Source organism: Oryctolagus cuniculus, chromosome 7, assembly GCF_051225735.1.
Source record: "Oryctolagus cuniculus isolate XC-2025 breed Fujian yellow rabbit chromosome 7, ASM5122573v1, whole genome shotgun sequence".
Lineage (NCBI taxonomy): Eukaryota > Metazoa > Chordata > Mammalia > Lagomorpha > Leporidae > Oryctolagus > Oryctolagus cuniculus.
In genome coordinates this window covers 119,637,103-119,659,086 of record NC_142873.1, presented here as the reverse complement: position 1 = coordinate 119,659,086, position 21,984 = coordinate 119,637,103, and the positions used below count along the sequence as shown (strand labels likewise).

The window sequence follows — 21,984 nt, the reverse complement described above, 5'->3', positions numbered from 1 at the left end:
AAAAGTGACACCAACAAAAAAAGCTTAGTGGGTAAAAATATCACCCTTTTCCCATACTCTGTGGCACAATTTGTGTGTGTGTGGGTGGGTGGGGGGATTGAAAATAAAAGTAACAGTGGTATAATTAAGACTTTAACCAAGGCAGAAAGTAGTAAGCAAGTACTCCAGGTGGGATGATATACTTTGCCACATCCATGTCATCAGGCTTTTCAGGAAACAGGGGGACACAAAGGCCCTGACAAAGTAAGGGATACGTGTATAAAAATGCTTATATGGAACTTGGCTTACTTTAACTGAAAACACAAACAAGAGCAACAAGGTGATACAGGAAACTACTATAATTAGCCAGACTGGGATCAAACTTTTTAGATGATTGTTCAGGTTACTTTACCTGTCAAAATCTGTTTTCACATCATAAAAGGGGACAATATTTTTTACCTTCAAACCCTTCATAATTCTGGAAGATAGTTATTCCTAGAACAGTGTCTGGAACATAGAATGTGCTCAATAAACAGCAGTGTTAATCATTTTAATGGATTTTAAAAATAGAAAACATTAGAGGCATCACTGCAAATGCGTGGGAATTCAATATAGGATGGACGCACAGTTCTCCATTACTGGAAAATATGAGCTGCTTAATAAGACTAAGACCAGTATCTTCGACAGGTTTTTCTTTGGTAAAATACACATGGTACTGGAAACCAGCAAGGGCACACGCGGAAGCCCCTTCCACTTACTGTGTGACCTACTGTGTTCAAATTGGCAGGCACTAACAAGGAAACAGCATGTTCTTACACCAGATAACAACCAATGGAATAAAGAGAGACACTTCTTCCCAACAGAGGGGTTATTGCAGCAGTAATAATCCCGTATGAAGTGAGGGCTGCAGTCTAATATTAAATATGCTTTATTATATAACTGAAGGTAGCACATTTTTTGGACCTCAGTGCTACTTGCATTTATTGTTAGGAGTTTATACCTGAGGAGCTCTTGCAAGGTTTTGTAAAACAGTGGAAGAATTCTCTCTTCTCTGGAGTACCACTTACTCCTTATTTGCACAGAGAAAGCATGAGCGAATTTACTAGTATGAGCTAGACCACAAGCCATTTCATTCTCAGAGATGCTTTCTTTTGTTAAACCAATCCAATAAAGCACACAGCACCAACTTCAGAAAAGCATGGGGCACAGTGAAGAGAGCCTTGGTTCAACAATCAGCCCTGGTTTGAGCTCAGCCTCATTACTTACTCTGTACACTTTGGGCAGGTTACTAAATCTGTGACTCAGTTTCCTTATTTTAAAATTAGGACAACACTCTTAAGTCAATCCTCCTTATTAGGAGGATTATACATTATATCTACAATAGAATTACTATTATGTAGTATTATTTAATGAATAGACGTAACATCAGTAACATTTAAAACACACATGTACGAAGCATCACGGTAACTTTTAACATTACTACACCACTGGGCACAGGGTAGATAATCAATAGCTCTCAAGAATCATCCTTATTTTAAATACTTCATGTTCTATATTATCACTCCAAGTCCAGTAAATATTTCATATGATGGGTCAGGTGATATAAATGCATCCTCTGGGACAGGCATGGTGGCACAGTTAAGAGATCACTTGCAATGACTGCATTCCACTTAGAGTGCCAGTTTGAGTGTTGGCTGCTTTTATTCCAATCCAGCTTCCTGTTAATGCACATGAGAAATCAGCGTATGATGGCCCATGCACTTGGGTCCCTGCCACCCACATGGGAGACTCAAGAGTTCCAGGCTCCTGGCTTCAGTCTGTTCTAGCCCTGGCTGTTGCAGGCATTTGGAGAGTGATGGAAGATCTCTCACTCTTTCAAATAAATAAATAAAATATTTTAAACATTTATTTCCTTTGCTTTAAGGCACAAGGAAATGATGCTCCCCACCATACTGAATATCAGCTAAGTAAAGAGATTGTCCATCAATGATAACATCTATAGCTTTTATATCCATTTTTTGCAGGTAAATATTGAAGCAAAGTTTAATGAGGAAAAGTATATCCAATAGACCAGGCAGGCATCTCAGGAGAGAACTGAGAGCCTAAATACATTTCCTTTTTTTTTTTTTTTTTTTTTTGTTAAGATTTATTTTTATTTATTTGAAAGGCAGAGTTACAGAGAGAGAGAGAGAGAGAAAGAGATCTTCCATCAACTAGTTCACTCCCCAAATGGTCACAAGTGGGCTGGGTTGAAGCCAGGAGCTTCTTCCAGGTCTCCCATGTGGGTGCAGGGGACCAAGCAAGTATTTGGGCCATCCCGTGCTGCTTTCCCAGGCACACTGGCAGGGAGCTGGATGGGAAGTGGAGCATCCAGAACTCCAACCAGCGCTCATATGGGATGTTCGCATTGCAGGAGGGGGCTTAACTGCTGCGCCACAACACCAAACCCTATATGCATTTTCTTATCATGAGCTAAGTCAAGCTAATTATTCTCTAATTATTCATGGTAGTAATACTATACACACCAAACTGGTTTTATAACATGTGACAGAAGAAATAATTATCTGTGGCTGTGTGTTAGGCACTGTGCTAAGACTGTCACACGTATTATCTTTAATCCTCACACTAGCTCTGCAAGGTATGAAGTTTCTTCTCCCCCACATGTGACAAAAAGAAGTTATAAGGGTCAGCACTGTGGCACAAGGTATATGCCAGTATCCCATATGAGCACTGGTTCAAGTCCCAGCTGCTCCACTTTCAAGCAAGCCCCCTCTAATGTTCCTGGGAAAACAGAAGATGGCTGGAGTACTTGGACCCCTGTGCCCCATGTGGGAGACCAGATGGAGTTCCAAGCTCCTGACCCAGCCCTGGCCATTGTGGCTATTTGAGGAGGGAACCAGCAGATGGAAGATCTCTCTAACTCTGCCTTTCAAATAAGTAAATCTTTACAGTAACAACAAAAAAGTTATGAGAATTGATCATCAAGGATACACAGGAAGAGTGTAGCTAGAAATGGAACCTAGGTTTGTAAGGTTCCAGAACCCACACTGTTAAAAAATTAGGTTGGGGGCTGGTGCTGTGGTGCAGTGGGTTAAAGCCCTGGCCTGAAGCGCCGACATCCCATATGGGCGCCGGTTCAAGTCCTGGCTGCTCCACTTCCAATCCAGCTCTCTGCTATGGCCTGGGAAAGCAGTGGAAGATGGCCCAAGTCCTTGGGCCCCTGCACCCACATGGGAGACCCAGAAGAGGCTCCTGGCTTTGGATTGGCATAGCTCCAGCTGTTGCGGCCAATTGGGGAGTGAACCAGTGGATGGAAGACCTCTCTCTCTGTCTCTAGCTCTCTCTGTAACTCTGTCTTTCAAATAAATAAAAAAATAAATCTTTAAAAAAAAATTAGGTTGGCTCTAATTAGCTTTGTTATTAACACAACATGTCAGTTGTATTAGAACCTAGGCAAATTGTGCAATTATATTTTTGAGCACAGTTAAAAGATAAAAGATAATTTAAAAGTAACTACTTACAAACAGGAAAAGTATTCTACTTTCTTGCAATGCAATATTAATTCTGAAAAAGAGTCATTAAAATGAGATTTCTATCTGGCAATTACAAATATCAAACCAAGAGAGGCAATATGGACTTGTAAATTAATCTAATTTCTTATAATATACATTGCATTTTCCTAGCTGCAAAGCACAATAATTCAAAGACAGGCCCAACAGAAATCGTGAAACAAAAATATTTTGATGCAACTTAATTAACATGAGGCAGCACTGGTGTATTAAATTTTAGGACTGAATTCCTACCCTACCACTTATTCTCGGTTACGTGATCTTGGGCAAGTCTCTTAACCTTTTGGAGCCTCAATTTACTTAATTGTAAAACTCATTTTGCAGGGCTGTCTTGAGAATTAGAGATAATGACATGATAAACTCCCCTCCCCTGCTTTATATTTGGCAAACAGATTTAAGTAGAGAGTAAGTTTTAAGACCAGACATACAGGGGGTCAGAGGATTTGGAGTTCCTGTCAAGAACAGCTGGGAGGCTGGCGGCGTGGGTAAAGGCCACTGCCTGCAGCGCCGGCATCCCATAAGGGCACCAGTTCGAGTCCCAGCTGTGCCACTTCCAATCCCGCTCTCTGCTATAGCCTGGGAAAGCAGTAGAAGATGGCCCAAGAGGTTGGGCCCTGAATCTGTATGGGAGACCCTGAAGAAGCTCTTGGCTCCAGATAGGCCCACCTCCAGCCATTGCGGCCATTTGGGGAGTGAACCAGCAGATGAAAGACCTCTCTGTCTCTGCCTTTCTTTCAAATAAATAAATGTTAAAAAAAAATAGCTGGAATGAGTAAGTAAAAAATTATTTATAGGTATCACACCAATTGTTAGAAAGTAACAGATATCAGGGGTCGGTGCTGGTGGCACAGTAGGTTAAGCCTCTGCCTGTGGCACTGGCATCCCATGTGGGCACTGATTTCGTGTCCTGGCTGCTCCACTTTGATCCTGCTCTCTGTTTATGGCCTGGGGAAGTAGTGGAGGATGGCCCATAGTGCTTGGGTCTCTGCACCCACATGGGAGACCTTCTGGGTCCAGAACCAGAAGCTCCTGGTTCCTGGCTTTGGATCAGCGTAGCTCCATCTGGTGTGGCCAATTGGGGAGTGAACCGCGGATGGACTGCTCTGTGTCTTCCTCTCTCTGTAACTCTGCCTCTCAAATAAATAAATCTTTTTTTTTCCCAAAAAGAAAACAACAGATATTATAAAAAGTATCAAAAGATTCCAGGAATGTATAGCCTTTCAAATAATTTCGTTGTTCTCCCAGCATTCTGGTTCATATTACAAATTTGCTAGGAAAAACATCTTAAAAAAGGAAACGCGTTAGAACAATACAAAATAAAGTCTCAGCCCAATTGTAGATCAAATCAATATTAATAAGTTTCCTCATACAATCCTCTTAATGATGTTAAGTTCATCAAAGAAAGGGGCAATATTCAGTCTGGAAGTTACAACTTCTTATTTTGATTGACAATGATTTAGGATAATCCCCCCACTCTTTTTCCTTGAAGGTAGATATAAGCCTCAGGCAATGAGAAAACTGGCAATAAGTACAGCACGGGAAGTGACAGCATTGAGCACTTTTCATTTGGAGGACCTGAAAGCACTTGCCACCACGCAACATCCTCAACTTCACTTTGTAGTTTGAGGGCAGAGAGGCCAGCCACAATGGGTAAGCAAACAACTTACAGAAGACGAAGGCACAAGGAGGAAAAAACCCAGCAACACCAGCAAAAGCTTTTATAACCCACAGCGTGCGTGTGTGTATGTGTGTGTGTGTGTGAGAGAGAGAGAGAGAGAGAGAGAGAGAGAGAGGAGGAGAAAAAAAAAAACAAAACCAAGAACACCAGCAAAAGCTTTTATAACCCACAGAGAGTGTGTGTGTGTGTGTGTGTGTGTGTCAGGGACAAGAAGAAAAAAACCCAGCAACATCAGCAGAAGCTTTTATAACCCGTAGGGTGTGTGCACCCAAATTATATATGGCGAAGGTGTGGGGAGAGACACCAAGCAATTTAAAATCTTGAGTAAACACTGTTCTTAAGAAGCTGAAAGAGCGCCTGGAGGAGGGGGAGTGGAATTGTAAGAGGCAGCAGCCCGGGCCGGGGGCGACCCCGTCACCCCCCTCTCCGAGCTGGGAAGCCCTAGGAAGGCGGCCTCCCGTCGGCCTCCAGGGGTTCCCTGCCAGCCGCACAGAGCGCCAAGTTTCTGCGTCCCCCCGGGCGCGGCGTCTCCCGCACACAGCAAGTGCACAAGGGGAGAGCCCTTCGTCGCGCCGCTGAGCCCGGGGGCGGCTACGTGGAATGCCTCCCCCGGCCTCGCGCAGCAACGCAGCGGCTACGCGCCTGCCTCCCGCCCCGCGAGGACCCGGCGGGCTCCCACACGAACGCGACCCGGTCTGTCCCATCTTTGTGTCCCCCAGCCTGGTGCAGCACAAACTTCCGGTGATTCCGGCAGGGACGGGGTGCAGGCAGGCTTAGGGAGGGAGACAGAAGCCACCCCGGCGGGAGGCAGCGGTTATAACAGGGGCGCGCTCAACCGCCAGAGTCCCAGAGCCCACGCAGGGGTGGGGGAGCCAGGAAGGGTCGTAGCCCGGTTCGGACCGGCCCTACCTTGGGGTAGGTGTGCAGTGGGTAGGTCAACTGACAGGCCCGGTGGCAAGACGCCGTGTCGCCCAAAACCGAGTCAAACGCCTCAGCCGAAGCGGTGCCCGAGCCCCCGGCCAGGGCCATCGTGAGCAGCAGCAGCGACGGGAGCCCCCGTTGGGCCCTGACCCAGAGGGTCCCCTTCGGCGCCGCCATTTTGTCCCCCTCTGTCACGGCAGCTCGGCTTGTTGCTGTTTTCTTTTCAGGGTTTCCTCCTCCTTCCGGGGCCGGCCCCCTTCCCCGCCCCGCCGCCCGCTGCTTCCGCTTCCGCCTCCGCCGGAGCCGCAGCCTCTTGCTCCCCCTCGGTGTCCACGAACTCGTAGGCAGGAGTGCGGAGGCGGCGACAACCATCGCGAGTGTTAGCGCGGCCGGCGCGCCTTCTGGGGCAGGCTGGGGCGGGTAGTTCTCGGCGGCGGCGCGCGCTCTCGGGAAACCACGGCCGCGCGCTCCCTTCGCAGTGCATGCCGGGGCGGGAGCCGGCGGGGTCCCCGAGCGCGCCGTCCCGGGAGCCGCTTCTGTGGACCCGTGGTCGGGGCGAGGGGCATCGGTTCGGTTCCAGCGTTCGGACCCAGCCTTGGGGGCCCAGAGGGTGCGCTCTGAGGAGGCCCTGCTGCTGTTGCTGCTGCAAAGGCTGTTCTCCCTGGTGGGTCTCCTGTCACACCCGTGTCGGGTGCCCGTTTCGTCTCGCTCGAGGGTCCAGAGCGTGACCGTCGTGGTTAGCGTCCTGGGAGCGCCGGGCAGGTGCTCCTGGGGATGGTCCCTGCTGAGGAGCGGTAGTCTTTAGTGCTGGTTGTCAAGGCAATCCTTGGGCCTGCGGCTGTGATGGGCGGTGGTGAGGCGGGCTTCGCTGAGCCCAGTGGATCCCTAACCGGCCCAGTCCTGGTCGGAAGAGGGTTTCGAAGTCTGCAGGCTGAGCGCCCGGCGCGATGTCGGACCGCCCTCCATGGTGTGCACCCCTGGAAGCCAGGAACCCCCCCCCCCCCCCCAGCTCAGGAAGTAGACCGATCACTGTGCCCAGGTTGATTTCTCGGCACGAGCTTGCTTTTCCAGGAGCAGCCTTCCTGGCAGTCCCACCCAAGGGCTCCCGTAATCCAGAAGTGCTCCCCAAGACCCCAGCCGTGTCGCTCTGGGGAACACACATCCCAGCAGTCTCGGGGAAGCTTTAGCATCTCTCTCTCTCTCTCTCTCTCTCTCTCTCTCTCTCTCTCTCGCAGAACACGCTGCAAGCACGTGAAGGTAGTGGAAGTCCCCTGGCCATGGATAAATTCGTCATTCGAACGCCCAGAGTCCAGAGTAGCCCTCGGAAGAAAGATGCTGGAGGGAAGACTTACAGGCAGGCCACGATTGAATCTCTGAAGGTGAGAGGGGTGTGGGACTGTGTAGCAGGGAGGCTTCGAGGGGTTCTCTTATGGACTGTTTCAAGCTGTAACCCCTCCCCAGAGTGTACCAGCCCGCTCTGTAGTTTCCCTCCAACCCCATACAGACTTCCGGGTATCACTTCCTGTGCCTCTTAAGGCTCTTCTCATTGCTGGACTTGATGCTATGCTCGCCAGCTGGTAGGACAAGCTCCCTTAGTTATTTTGAAAAATTCTCTTTTCTGTTAGGAATGTTAGAGTACCTACCAAATAGGATTCTCTATGCCCTATAGAAGCTCAGTCAGGCGTGAGAGGGGGTGCCCAACCGCACTCATCTTACTGGTGAGGATGGATCACATGGCCTCCACAGCCACAGCTGAGACTGGGAAAGAGACTTAATGGATCCTTGCCTACCTCAAATTCAATTCTGATTTGTGTTAGCAAGGAAGAAACAAAGAATACATTCAATAAGTCAATGAAGGTAGGTACTGATAAGTGGTCATTATTTTTAAAACAAACAGAGCTTATCATTAGTTCATTATGTCATCTTGAACCTCTCTGCCTACATTTCTGACTTTTTCTTTTCAATTTCCTTTATTGGTTCCTCTTTTTCCATTAGATTCTGAATGTTTATGTCCCCAGAGCTGTGTATTGCTTTTATGTTTGGTCAGAGTGACCTCACCCATCTCAAGGCTTTCTATGCTGATGACTTTTTTTTTTTCTTTTTTGACAGGCAGAGTGGACAGTGAGAGAGAGAGACAGAGAGAAAGGTCTTCCTTTACCGTTGGTTCATCCTCCAGTGGCCGCCGCGGCTGGCACACTGCGGCTGGCGCACCGCGCTGATCCGATGGCAGGAGCCAGGTACTTATCCTGGTCTCCCATGGGGTACAGGGCACAAGCACTTGGGCCATCCTCCACTGCCTTCCTGGGCCACAACAGAGAGCTGGCCTGGAAGAGGGGCAACCGGGACAGAATCCGGCGCCCCGACCGGGACTAGAACCCAGTGTGCCGGTGCCGCAAGGCGGAGGATTAGCCTAGTGAGCTGTGGCGTCGGCCGTCTGATGACTTTCACATCTGCATCTCCAGCCTAAATCTCTGTAAAGAGAAGGTGGGGATCTTGAACTAGAGAAGATGGGCTGTGATAACAAGGCAGTGTGATGGCCCACAAGCCTGCCAGAACCACACTGGAAAGCAGTAAAGAAGGCATATGGCCAGCGCTGTGGCTCACTAGGTTAATCCTCTGCCTAGCAGCGCCGGCACCCCAGGTTCTAGCCCCAGTCAGGGCGCTGGATTCTGTCCCAGTTGCTCCTCTTCCAGTCCAGCTCTCTGCTGTGGCCTGGGAGTGCAGTGGAGGATGGCCCAGGTCCTTGGGCCCTGCATCCGCATGGGAGACCAGGAGGAAGCACGTGGCTTCTGGCTTTGGATCAGTGCAGTGCACCAGCTGCAGCATGCTGGCTGTAGCGGCCACTTGGGGGTGAACCAACGGAAAAAGGAAGAGCTTTCTCTCTGTCTCTCTCTCTCACTGTCTAACTCTGCCTGTCAAAAAAAAAAAAAAAAAAAAAAAAAAAAAAGGCATATGGACAAAAGCCCTGAGTAAAAGGCCCTTCTGTGCAGGAGGGTGCTAATCATTGCCTTCTCTGGGATGTCAGTTCCCTCATCTATGTGATGTGGAGTTTAAAGTTTTTCTTCAAAGGGTGCAGTTGTGGTTTGGGGCAAGATACAGGGGAGCTTCAAAAACGCCTGGAAAAGTATTAAAAGATAAACTTATTGATTTTTAAATCCATGCATAGTTTTCGTAACTAGTGTTTTCTGTGAACTTTTTGAAGACTCTGCACTTTTTTTTTAGTTTTTTTTTTTTGAAAGATAGTTACAAAGAGAAGGAGCAGGGAAGGGAGGGAGAGATCTTAAATCTGCTGGTTTACTCTCCAGATGGCCACAGTGGCCAAGGCTGTTCCAGACCAAAGCCAGGAGCCTAAACACTTGTGCCATTTTCTGCTACCTTACCATATGCATTAGGAGGGAACTGGATCAGAAGCAGAGCACCTGGGACTTAAACCAAACCTGTGCTCTGATATGGGATGCAGGGTCACAGGCAGTGTCTTAACCCACTTTACAATGCCTGGCCCTTGCAGTTTTCACATTTGGAGCTGTCCTCTACTTCCAGGATGCTTAGCATCCCTGGGCTGTCAGGCACTAAATGTCGGTAGCACCTCCCATTATGACAACCAAAAATGCTCTTGTGTATTTCCAAGCAGCTCTTGGTTGACTCCTAGTAAGTGCAGATGTTCTTTAAAGTCTCCTAGTCTTACAGTTCTGTGACTTCATGGGACACATTCATTTTTCTCAACAGCATCTTCTTTATCGGCATATTCATAGATATAGTAGACAGCGATTCTCAAGGAGACATTGTGGTATCAGACTCTGTGGAGGACAGTGGAGGGGGATAATAATTAGATTACACATACACATATACCTATGAACACCCAGATTCTAATATACAAGTGTATTAGCTTTTCATTGCATTACTTATTTTTAGTTTCATTAATTTCTTTTTAATTTTTACTTATTTATTTTCATTTGTTTGAAACGCAGACAGAATCAGAGAGAGATCTTCTGTCTGCTGGTTCATTCCCCAGATGCCTGAGGCTGGACCAGGCCGAAGCCAGGAACTCTATACAGGTTTCCACATGAGTGGCAGGAACCCAAGTACTTGAACCAGCAGTCACCCGCTCCCTCACAGGGTACACAGTAGCAGGAAGCTGGAATTGGAAATGGAGTTGGGACGCAAATCTAGACACTCCAATAACTTTTTTTTTTTTTTTTTTTTGACAGGCAGAGTGGACAGTGAGAGAGAGACAGAGAGAAAGGTCTTCCTTTGCCGTTGGTTCACCCTCCAATGGCCGCCACGGCTGGTGCGCTGCGGCCGGCGCACCGTGCTGATCCGAAGGCAGGAGCCAGGTGCTTCTCCTGGTCTCCCATGGGGTGCAGGGCCCAAGCACTTGGGCCATCCTCCACTGCATTCCCTGGCCACAGCAGAGAGCTGGCCTGGAAGAGGGGCAACCGGGAAAGAATCCGGCGCCCTGACTGGGCCTAGAACCCGGTGTGCCGGCGCCGCTAGGTAGAGAATTAGCCTATTGAGCCGCGGCGCCGGCCCCAATAACTTTTTATTATTTTTTAACTAAATACTTGAGAGGGATTTCTTAGGAAATAAGGAGTTTTATTTTGGTTTACAATTTTGGAGATTCACAGTCTAAGACATGGCAACGCATTAGCCTGGTGTCTAATGAGGGCAATGGATGGTATACACATATGGAGGGAAGATCATGTGATGAGCCAGAAAGCAGAGAGTCACAAGGAACACACTCTTCATCTACCCTCTGTGTGGTGTCTTCATAAAGCCATTGTGATTCCATAATGGGGCTCTACCTCAGCAACGTAACTCAGTCACTTCCCAAAGGGCCCACCTTCAGACACCATAACAGGATCAGTCCTCCACCCTAATCCATTAACCATTAACATTAATTCATTAACTGTTAACAAAAGACTTTAAGGCTTAAAGGTCTACATGAGTTTGGGGAACCAAATTCTGCTTAAATAATTAACAGTGAAGGTACTTCCAAAAGTTCATGGAAAATGTGTATTATGAAAAAACTGGATGGGTTCCAAATTTTTTTGCATCAAAATAAACATGTCTCTTAATTCAAGTTTTCCACACTTTCTGAATTACTCTTGTGCTTCCACCTACCCTTCCTCCCTTTTGAGTCCCCACTTGTGCCCCAGCTGGGAATCAGTTTGATGATGAAAGTTAGTGATGTGAACATTACAAAATTTGAATAAATAACAGGCATGTGGAATAGCTAACATGCCCCTTAAATGTGTTAGCTTTCTTCCAAACTTGTTCCTCTTCTCCTACTTCTGTATCTATCTACCGAGTAATTCGAACTAGGAACCATGTTTTTTTTTTTTTTTTTTTTTTTTAAGATGTATTTATTGGTTTCAAAAGCAGAGTGACAGACAGGAAGATGGAGTCCGAGCATGCAAGCATCCTCCCATGGACTTACTCCCCAAATGCCCTCAACATCCTGGACTGTGAGACCAAAGCCAGGAGCTAGGACTGCCATCCAGGTCATGTGGGTGACAGGAACCCAAGCACTCGGGCCGTTACCTGCTGCCTCCTAGTGCATTAGTAGGAAGCTGGATTGGAAGCCACGGAGGAAATTGATCCCAGACACTCAGATATGGGATGCAGGTATCCCAAGCGGTGGCTTAACCCACTGTGCCACAACACCCGTCTTAAGAACCATTGTTAACTCTTTTCTCTTAAATCCAGTTTTCAGTTCTGCTTCATAACGCCTCTTCTTGCCAATACTCGTGTCTTTCACTTTGATTTAAAAATCTTGTTATTTCTCACTTAGAGCAGTTCCATACTCTGTTGACTAAGGTCGACTGCTTGAGCCATTACCCCTGCATCTCAGGGTAGGCATTACCAGGAAGCTCCAACTCAGACACAGAGTTGGAACTCAAATCCAGGCGCTCTGATGCAGGGAGTGTTCCTGACTGGCCTATTAACTGCTAGGCCAGATCCCCACTGCAGCTGTTACTGTTTACTCACCATCGTTGTCATCCTCTCACAGTTCCACAAAGACATCGTGCTTGTTCACCTCTGCACCATAGCATACAATCTTCTGTCTGCCTGGAATACCCTCATTTCTTTTTCTATTTTTTTAAAAGGTTTATTTATTTGTTTGAGAGCCAGAGTTAACACAGAGAAGGAGAGTCAGAGAGAGAGAGAGAGAGAGAGAGGTCTTTCATCTGCTGGTTCACTCCCCAATTGGCTGCAGTGGCCAGAGCTGTGCTGATCCGAAGCTAGGAGCCAGGGGTTTCCTCTGGGTCTCCCACACAGGTGCAGGAGTCCAAAAACTTGGGATATCTTCTATTGCTTTCCCAGGCCATTGCAAAGAGCTGGATCAGAAGTGGGGCAGCTGGGTCTCAAACCGGTGCCCATATGGGATGCCGGCACTGCAGGCGGCAGCTTTACCTGCTATGCCACAGCGCTGGCCTCACCATCTCTTTATCTTGGAGGAAACACAGTGTAATAACTCAGAACTGCCTATGTTAGAATCCTAGCCCTGCTACTTACCACCTTTGTGACATCAGGCTGGTTTATTTGACCTCTGTGTCCTCATTTATTAAATGGGAATTAATAATAATATCTGTTTATGAAGTTTGAGTATGGCTACATATGTAGAATGCTTAGAACAGAGTCTGGTACATACCAAGTCCTTGAATTTGTTTGTGCTCATTATTATTACTACTTATGAAATCCTGTTTGACTCCCATGATCTAGTTCGAGAGTCTGCTATGAGACTTTTGCTGACCGCCTGTCTCTCCCCGGGGTACAGAGCCAGTCTAATCCCTTCTCTGAGCCATGACTATAAGTTTCACATGCCTCTATCATTACACCTACTTATACAGTTGTTTCTTTTTTTGTTTTGTTTTGTTTTGTTTTTTTGACAGGCAGAGTGGACAGTGAGAGAGAGAGACAGAGAGAAAGGTCTTCCTTTGCCGTTGGTTCACCCTCCAATGGCCGCCTCAGCCGGCACGCTGCGGCCAGCGCACCGTGCTGATCTGATGGCAGGAGCCAGGAGCCAGGTGCTTTTCCTGGTCTCCCATGGGGTGCAGGGCCCAAGCACTTGGGCCATCCTCCACTGCACTCCTGGCCACAGCAGAGGGCTGGCCTGGAAGAGGGGCAACCGGGACAGAATCCGGGGCCCGACCGGGCCTAGAACCCGGTGTGCCGGCGCCGCTAGGTGGAGGATTAGCCTAGTGAGCCGCGGCGCCGGCCCAGTTGTTTCTTTAAATGCCTGTGCCCTGCTACACTCTCAGCGTCTTTAGAAACTGTATCTTTCTGATTTTGTGTTCCCAGAATGTGTCATATAGTAGGCCACAATATTTTTTCCTAAATGAGCAATTGAGCTAAAACTTTAAAAGACTCAACATGACATATGAGACATTTCTTGTGCCACCCCACCATGCCTTATCATCTCATCTCTTGTGGCTCACCATTCACACGTTTATATGAATGCATTCCAGCCATATGCCCTTTCTTGCTGTTCTTTATGTAAGGTAGTCTCTTTCATGTCTCCAGGGCTTTCTTTGGCTTGATGCTGGTCCCTTTCCTGGAAAGCACTTCTCTTTCTTTTTACAGAGTGAATTCCTACTTACCTGTCAACCCACTGAAGTACCATATTCCCTTAATCCTAGATGATAAGTTTCATGTGTTCAGGGACCTTGATTATTTATCTCTGTGTCCTTGGACCTACACAGTGCCTGGCGCACAATAAGTAGTCAGTAAATCGTTGTTAATAAATGTTGAAATGCTTTCTGGGTCCTTGGGAGTGTTAATCCTTTCCCCTTCAGTACTCTCCTAACACTAGGTTCAATAGTCTGTCGTGGCACTTATTTTACTATATTGTAAGTATGTGGTTACCTGTAGTTTTTCCCAGTCCACTAAAACTCCTCAGTATCTTGCTATGTTCTAATTCTGCTCTAAGAGTTAATGCAGTGCCAGCTACATTGTATATAAAATTTATTTCATGAGTGATTGATGCTGTGGCATATAGTAGGTTAAGCTGCCACCTGCAGCACCAGCATCCCATATGGGCACTGGTTCATGTCCCAGCTGCTCCACTTCCAATCCAGTTCCCTTCTAATGGCCTGGGAAAGCAGCAGAGGATGGCCCAAGTGCTTGGGCCCCTTCATCCGTGTGGGAGACCTTGAAGAAGCTCCTGGCTGCTGGCTTTGGATCAGCTCAGCTCCAACCATTAGGGAAATTGGGAGAGTGAACCAGCAGATGGAAGACCTCTCTCTATCTCTCTCTTTCTCGCTGCGCCTCTGTAACTCTGCCTTTTTTAAAAAATATATTTTATTTATTTATTTGAGAGGCAGAGTTCAGAGGCAGACAGAGAGGCCTTTCATCGGCTGGTTCACTCCCCAAATCATCCCAATGGCTGGAGCCATGCCAATACAAAGCTAGGAGCCAGGAGTCTCCTCCAGGTCTCCCACGCGGGTGCAGGGGTCCAAGGACTTGAGCCATCTTCCACTGCTTTCCCAGGCCATAACAGAGAGCTGGATCGGAAGTGGAGCAGCCAGGACTCAGACCAGCACCCATATGGGATGCCGGCACTGCAGGCAGCGGCTTTACCAATTACGCCACAGCACCAGCCCCACTGCCTTTCAATTAAATAAATAAATCTTTGAAAAATTATTTAATGAACAATATTCATCCTTATTTTGGTGTGCCCTTGCAGGGGTTTTTGATAATATACCATTCTACACATACTGCTGAATAGCTTTTTATGTCCTATATTATGCTAGATGTTATAGTAAATGCAAGAGAAATTTAAATTCAAAATATGCGCTTTCATGGAAGAAATTAATACATGATATGCAAAAACCATACATGATCTATTACAAAATTGTCATATAGACAGAGTTAAGAGCGGTGAGAGCTCAGTGTTTCAGTAGTCAGAAAAGGCTATGTGGCAAGGCGCCTTGAGGAGATTGACGATCTGGCTAGGTAGACAAAAATACTGGCATATAATGATTTAATAAGTGGTATATGATATGCTGTTCTGTTTCCTTTATTCATGCACAGTACTTCCATATGTACACAGTGGCAAATTAAAAACAAGTTGGAGGGGTGGGAAGTGTGGTCTAGTGGGTAAAGCCTCTGCCTGTGACACTGGCATCCCATATGGGTACTGGTTCGCTTCCTGGCTCCTACAGTTCTCATCCAAATTCTTGCTGATAGTCTGGGAAAGCAGCAGAAGATGGCCCAAATACTGGGGCGTCTGCTACCTACTTGGGTGTCCTGGATGAAGCTCCTGGCTTCAAGGTGGCCCAAACTTGGCTATTGTGGCCATCTGGGGAGTGTACCAGCAGATGGATGATCTCTCTATCTCTCCCTCTCTCTCTGTAACTCTGACTTTCAAATAAATAAATAAATAAATCTTAATAAAAAAAATTGGGCAGATGTTTTCCTAGCAGTTAAGACAATTGCATCCCATCTCAGAATGGCTGGGTTCAATTCCTGGCTCTGGCTCCTGGTTCTACATTCCTGCCAAGGCAGACCCACTGAATGATGATGGCTCTAAGTAATTGGTTCCTGCCACCCACATGGGAAACTGGGGTTGAGTTCTTGGCTCCTGGCTTCAGCCTGGCCTTGGGCATTTGGAGAATGAATCAGTAGATGGGAGTTCTCTTTGTTTCTCTGCCTCTCAAATAAATAGATTGATTAAATAAGCGAAAAAAACTTTTTAGATTTATTTATTTAATTGAAATTCAAGGCAGAGTTACAGAGAGAGGAGGAGAGAGAGAGAGATCTTTCATCCACTGGTTCACTCCCCAGATGTCCACAAAGGCCAGAGATGGGCTGGTCTGAAGCCAGATTAGTCTGAAGCCGGGAGCCAGGAACTTCCTCTGGGTCTTCTACATGGGTACAGCGGCCCAAGGATTTGGGCCATTCTTTGCTGCTTTCCAAGGCACATTAGCAGGGAGCACATTAGATGGGAAGTAGAGCAGCCAGGACCTGAACCAGTGCCCATATGAGGTGCCAGCGCCATAGGAGGTGGCTTTACCCACTACACCACAGCACTGGCCTCTAAATGAAAAAAATTTAAAACATACTTTAAAAACTATGAGTTAATTGTCAATTCTAGAGTATTAATAAGCCCACTCTCTGCCAAATAACTTATTCCCACATGCTAACGTCATGGTTTAATACCAAGAATCTGCTGAATGTTCAGGCCTCAGTTTCCCCATCAGTTTTGTCAGGAATATAAATGCCTAATCTGCAGGATCATCGTGTTGGAAGGGCTGTGCGTTGTGCCTGGCACGTAGTTTTCTCTTCTCATGTAAGAATAAAGAAACTATGTAGTCCAACTAAAGCCCAGAATGATGATGATGATGATGCTAGTAATGGTATTAATAATGGTAACTAGTAACATTTGTTGATCCCATTTCTGTGGGCCAGCCATTGTGCTAATATTTACTTATGTTAACTATTTTTAAAAAAGATTTTATTTATTTATTTGAGAGGTAGAGTTACAGACAGTGAGAGGGAGAGAGGGAGAGAGAGGGAGAGAGGTCTTCCATCTGCTGGTTCACTCCCCAAATGGCCACAGTGGCTGGAGCTGGGCTGATCTGAAGCCAGGAGCTTCATCTGGATATCCCAGGTGGGGGCAGGGGCCCAAGGACTTGAGCCATCTTCTGCTGTTTTCCCAGGCCACGGCAAAGAGCTGGATTGGAAGAGGAGCGGCTGGGACTAGAACTGGTGCCCAAGGTGCCAAAGGTGGAAGATTAACCTACTGGGCCATAGCGCCAGCCCCTTATATTAACTCTTTAAATCCTAATAATAGCTCTGTGAAATTCATGCTTTTATCATTTGTATTTTATAGATGAGGACTCTAAAGCACAGAGAGATCAAGTATTAGTGGTTTGCCTAAGGTTTTACATATATAAATGGCAGAGCTGGGGTTTTAACTAAACAGTCTGGGTTCATAGTGTGCCCCCAAAAGGGGAACTAAACTAGAAGTTTATGAATGCCAAGCTGAATAGTTATAAAAATCTTCAAATGTTAGGACCATTGTGGTTCTTTATCAGAATTTTACAAGTGATTTTGTCATAGCCTTATCACATTGAATAAAACTAATATTCACTAGGGCTTATGTAATACATGTTTAAATGGTAAAGGTTAATTTGGTTAATTTCTTCTTGCTCCCTTAAAGGGAAATGATTTCTTCTGTTGGTTACAATAGATTTTATTTTTTTATGAAAATATCCTAGAATATGCTAATACTTTTAGGTTCAGCACTTAGAGTGCTCTATAAACCTTTATAGAATTGACTAGCCAATATGTTGTTTCCTGCTCTGACCAGTGAAATAGTTCCCATGTTATTGCTTTTGAGTAAATCATTTTCTCTAATTGGTTTTGTCAAACCTGATATTTCAGCCATCCACAACTGTAAGACCAGATGGTATATTGGAGAGCACATCTTCTTTCTGGCAAAAACCGTCCCACTATTCGTTGTAGCTTCCTTATTGATATTTTGGGTCCATTTCTCTTGTGTCCATCTGTGTCCTGAATAATTCAGGTAAGAATTTGAAATGTCTGTTTTCTGGCTTGTATTTAGAAAGATATTAGGAGACATTTCTTTCATATATATATATACATATATATATATGGGTTTCTTTTGTTCTAGAAGGGACTATTTTTCCTATTTCTACCCTAAAACTGTACTGTCTTTTTTTTTTTTTTTTAAGATGTATGTATTTATTTGAAAGTCAGTTACACAGAGAGAAGGAGAGGCAGAGAGAGAGGTCTTCCATGCACTGGTTCACTCCCCAATTGGCCACGACGGCCAGAGCTGCACTGATCCAAAGCCAGGAACCAGGAACTTCTTCTGGGTCTCCCACACGGGTGCAGAGGCCCAAGCACTAGGGCCATCTTCCACTCCTTTCCCAGGCCATGGCAGAGAGCTGGATCGGAAGTGGAGCAGCTGGGTCTCGAACCAGCGCCCATATGGGATGCAGGCACTGCTACACCACAGCACCGGCCCCAGTACTGAGTCTTGAAGGTAAAAGTTTGCTCAGTTTTACCTACTAATACCCTGGTGATAGATAAATAAATTGTTCCAGGAGTGAGTATTTGGCCTACTGGTTCAGATGCCCATGTCCCATATTGGAGTACTTGGATTTTTGTTTTGGCTTCACTCCCAATTCCAGCTGTCTGCTAATGTGCACCCTGGGAGGCAGCAGGTAATGGCTCAAATACTTGGGTGCCTTTCACCCACATTGGAGACCTGCATTGCATTCTTGGCTTCCAACTTCTAGTTTTGATTTTAGGCATCTGGGGAGTGAGCCAGCAGATGAGAGCTCTGTCTGTGTTTCTGCCTTTCAAGAAGAAAGAGGGAGAGAAAAGAAAGGAAGAAGGGAGGGAGGGAAGAAAGGAAGGAAGGAATTGCTGAGGTTCTTAAGTTATTCAGAATCTAATGGGGAAGACAACCTACTTCGTAAGTTTATACAGAAAGTATAGATGTAGTAATAGCAGTCTGTCCCAAGTGGCAACAGGATCCAAAGGGGAGTATGGTTAGATAGGAGGAAGGCAAAAAAAAAAGAAAAAAAAAAAGCAAACACCTTCATAGAAGAAATGATGCTTCAAGAGTGTCTTTTTTTTTTTTTTTTTTTTTTTTTTTTTTTTTTGACAGGCAGAGTGGACAGTGTGAGAGAGAGACAGAGAGAAAGGTCTTCCTTTTTGCCGTTGGTTCACCCTCCAATGGCCACCGCTGCAGCCGGCGCACCGCGCTGATCCGATGGCAGGAGCCAGGATCCAGGTGCTTTTCCTGGTCTCCCATGGGGTGCAGGGCCCAAGCACCTGGGCCATCCTCCACTGCACTCCCTGGCCACAGCAGAGAGCTGGCCTGGAAGAGGGGCAACCGGGACAGAATCCGGCACCCTGACCGGGACTAGAACCCGGTGTGCCGGCGCCGCAAGGCGGAGGATTAGCCTAGTGAGCCACGGCGCCGGCTCTTCAAGAGTGTCTTAAAAAATAAATAGAGGCCGGCGCCGTGGCTCACTAGGCTAATCCTCCGCCTAACGGCGCCAGCACACCGAGTTCTAGTCCCATTCGGGGCACCGGATTCTGTTCCGGTTGCCCCTCTTCCAGGCCAGCTCTCTGCTGTGGCCCAGGAGTGCAGTGGAGGATGGCCCAAGTGCTTGGGCCCCGCACCCCATGGGAGACCAGGAGAAGCACCTGGCTCCTGGCTCCTGCCTTCAGATAGGCGTGGTGCGCCTGCCGCAGCGGCCATTGGAGGGTGAACCAATGGCAAAAGGAAGACCTTTCTCTCTCTCTCTCACTGTCCACTCTGCCTCTAAAAAATAAATAAGTAAATAAATAGATAGATAGATAGATGTAGGGCCAGTACTGTGGCGCAGTAGGTTAATCATCCTGCAGCAGCCAGCATTCCATATGAGCACTGGTTCTAGTCCCGGCTGCTCCTCTTCCAATCCAGCTCTCTGCTATGGTCTGGAAAAGCAGTGGAAGGCGGCTCAAGTCCTTGGGCCCCTGTACCTGCATGGGAGACCCAGAAGAAGCTCCTGGCTTCTGGCTTTGGATCAGCTCATCTCCAGCCATTGTGGCCATTTGGGGAGTGAACCAGCAGTTGGAAGAACTTTCTCTGTGTTTCCCTCCAAGTAAATGAAATTTTAAAAATAAATAAGTAAACAAATAGGTGTGTATTAGACAAAGAACATCCCAGGCAAAGGGTTTGAAGTACAGTGATTCATTTTGGATACTGCATATAGTTTGGTGTATCTGGAACAAATTAGGAGACCAGAAAGGATGTCAGCAGCCAAGTAATGGAAGACCTTTTATGCCACGCTGAAGAGTTTGAACTTCTGTAGTTACCCGTTTTGAGATGATCTGATATGGAACCCCTAACCTGATTCCAACCACGTGGAAATACTAGAGTCTCCAATACAGGGACCAGCATTGTGGCACAGCAGATTAAGCTGCTGCCTGCAACACCAGCATCCCCTATGAGTACCAGTTCAAACCCCACTGCTCCACTTCCGATACAGCTCCCTGCTAATGTGCCTGCGAAAGCAGTAGATGATGACCAAATGCTTGGGCCCCTGCCTCCCATGTGGCAGACTCTGATGGAGTTCTAGGCTCTTGACCCTGGCATGTACCAACCCAGGCTATTGGGGTCATCTTGGGGAGTGAGCAGTGGATGGAAGATATCTCTCTCTGTCTTCCTCTGCAACTCTGCCTTTCAAATAAATAAATCTTTTGTTTTTAAGGTATCCAGTAAAGAGCTGAGCTTGATTGAAAGTAAGAAGGGGAAATCCCCAGCTTCGAGGAAGAGAGAGTAAATCTCATCCTAGAGCTAAAAGTGGGAGCTAAAGCTGAACAGTTCAAGGAATGTTAAAACCATATATAATGCTTAGAAGCTGGGTTTATTTTGTATTTTTATTTTATTTGAGAGGCAGAGAAATGGACAAACCGAGAGGGCTAACATCTCGTAGTTCACTTCCAAAAGCCTGCAATGGCTAAGGCTGGGTGAGGCTGAAACCAGGTGCCTGGAACACAATCCACGTCTCCTTTGTGAGTGGCAGGAACCCAACCACTTGAGCCATGACCTGCTGCTTTCCAAGGTGTGCGTTAGCAAGAAGCTGGGGTCGGAAGAAGAGCCAGAACTGGAACTCAGGTACTCTGATATGGGATGCATCCATTTTAGTTGGCATCTTAACTGCTAGATCAAATGCCCATTTCAGGAGGGCTTTAAAAAAAAAGACGTATTTATTTGAAAGGAGAGTGACAGAGGAAGAAATGGAGAGAAGGGCTGGGCCAAGCTGAAGCCAAGAGCTAAGAACTCCATCTGGATCTCCCATATGGGTGGCATGGACCCAAAAATACTTGGGCCATCATCTGCTACTTCCCAAGGTTTGTATTAGCAGGAAGCTGGATTAGAAGCAGAGGGGGGACTTGATCTTAGGCACTCTAATATGGGATATGGGTGTCCCAAGCATTCGTTAAACCCACTGTGTCACAGTGCCTAGCCTGGGACTGGTGTTTTAAGATCAGTATGGAGATATGAGATAGAACTTGAAGCTCATGTGATATGGGGAATTGGAATTGACCTCACATATGAAGCTAGAGGCCAGAATAGGATTATGATGTTTGTGGAAAATGAGCTAAGAAACTCTGTCTACTGGCCCCAGGAAGCAGTATGAAGATTATAATCTCAAGATTTTGGATGGAAAATTAATTTATAATAAAGTAGAACCATAGACTTCTTACCATATGTAATTTAAATTCACACTATCTGTAAAGCTAAAAAAATTAACATAAAAACTGAACTAGAACCAAGAAAATTCAAAGACTTTGGCAGAGGCAAATGGGAGATTTCCCTGATAAGATTCTTCATATTGTAGAGTACACAGAACTCTCACGGGAAATATTCCCCCTTAAAGATGAATTCATGGTCAAAAATTATAAACTCTGTAAGAAAATATCTGAAGGGAAAATTTGCAAATGTTAGTAATAGAATTTCTACCCCAGCAAATAGAAATAATGAGAACAACCTGAAGAAATTTTAAGCCAAATACATTTAAAATGTTCCCTGAGATAAAGAGAGGAATAGAAATCATAAAGTAAGAACAGCACACTATGAAAAGAAAACAGATTTGGAGGAAAAAAATAAAATCATTTCTGTTGAAGCAGAAATGCATTAAATAGGTTAAAGGTACACAAGCCATAGCTGAGGAGAAAACTTGGCGGGGGGAGGGCTGGCACCATGGCTGAGTAAGTTAAGTCGCCACCTGCAACACCAGCATACCATATGAATGCCAGTTAGTGCACTTGGGAAGTCGGTGGAACATGGCCCAACTACTTGGGCTC

General features: G+C 46.3%; 2 protein-coding genes across 22 annotated transcripts in view; one reads left to right on the top strand and one right to left on the bottom strand.

Moving 5' to 3' along the window:
* TMEM59 (transmembrane protein 59) overlaps positions 1-6,361 on the bottom strand; it is a 28,007-nt gene extending 21,646 nt beyond the window's left edge. For 4 of the 6 annotated variants that reach the window (XM_008265217.5, XM_089300578.1, XM_002715081.6 and 1 more), the window contains exon 1: positions 6,136-6,361. In XM_008265217.5, the coding sequence (XP_008263439.4) occupies positions 6,136-6,324 (189 nt within the window). In that variant the 5' untranslated portion in view covers positions 6,325-6,361. Of the gene's footprint in view, positions 1-3,500; positions 3,539-6,135 lie in introns of those variants that run through there. The other 2 variants (XM_089300580.1, XM_089300581.1) reach the window with 1 other exon arrangement.
* TCEANC2 (transcription elongation factor A N-terminal and central domain containing 2) overlaps positions 5,722-21,984 on the top strand; it is a 73,123-nt gene continuing 56,860 nt past the window's right edge. For 5 of the 16 annotated variants that reach the window (XR_016211014.1, XR_016211012.1, XR_016211011.1 and 2 more), the window contains exons 1-2: positions 6,432-6,811; positions 7,383-7,526. Coding sequence is in view for 8 of the 16 variants with exons in the window: in XM_089300589.1 (XP_089156715.1) it covers positions 7,425-7,526 (102 nt within the window). In the remaining 8 variants the exon portion in view is untranslated. Of the gene's footprint in view, positions 5,920-6,415; positions 6,812-7,382; positions 7,527-17,535; positions 17,678-21,984 lie in introns of those variants that run through there. The other 11 variants (XR_016211009.1, XR_016211010.1, XM_089300583.1 and 8 more) reach the window with 7 other exon arrangements.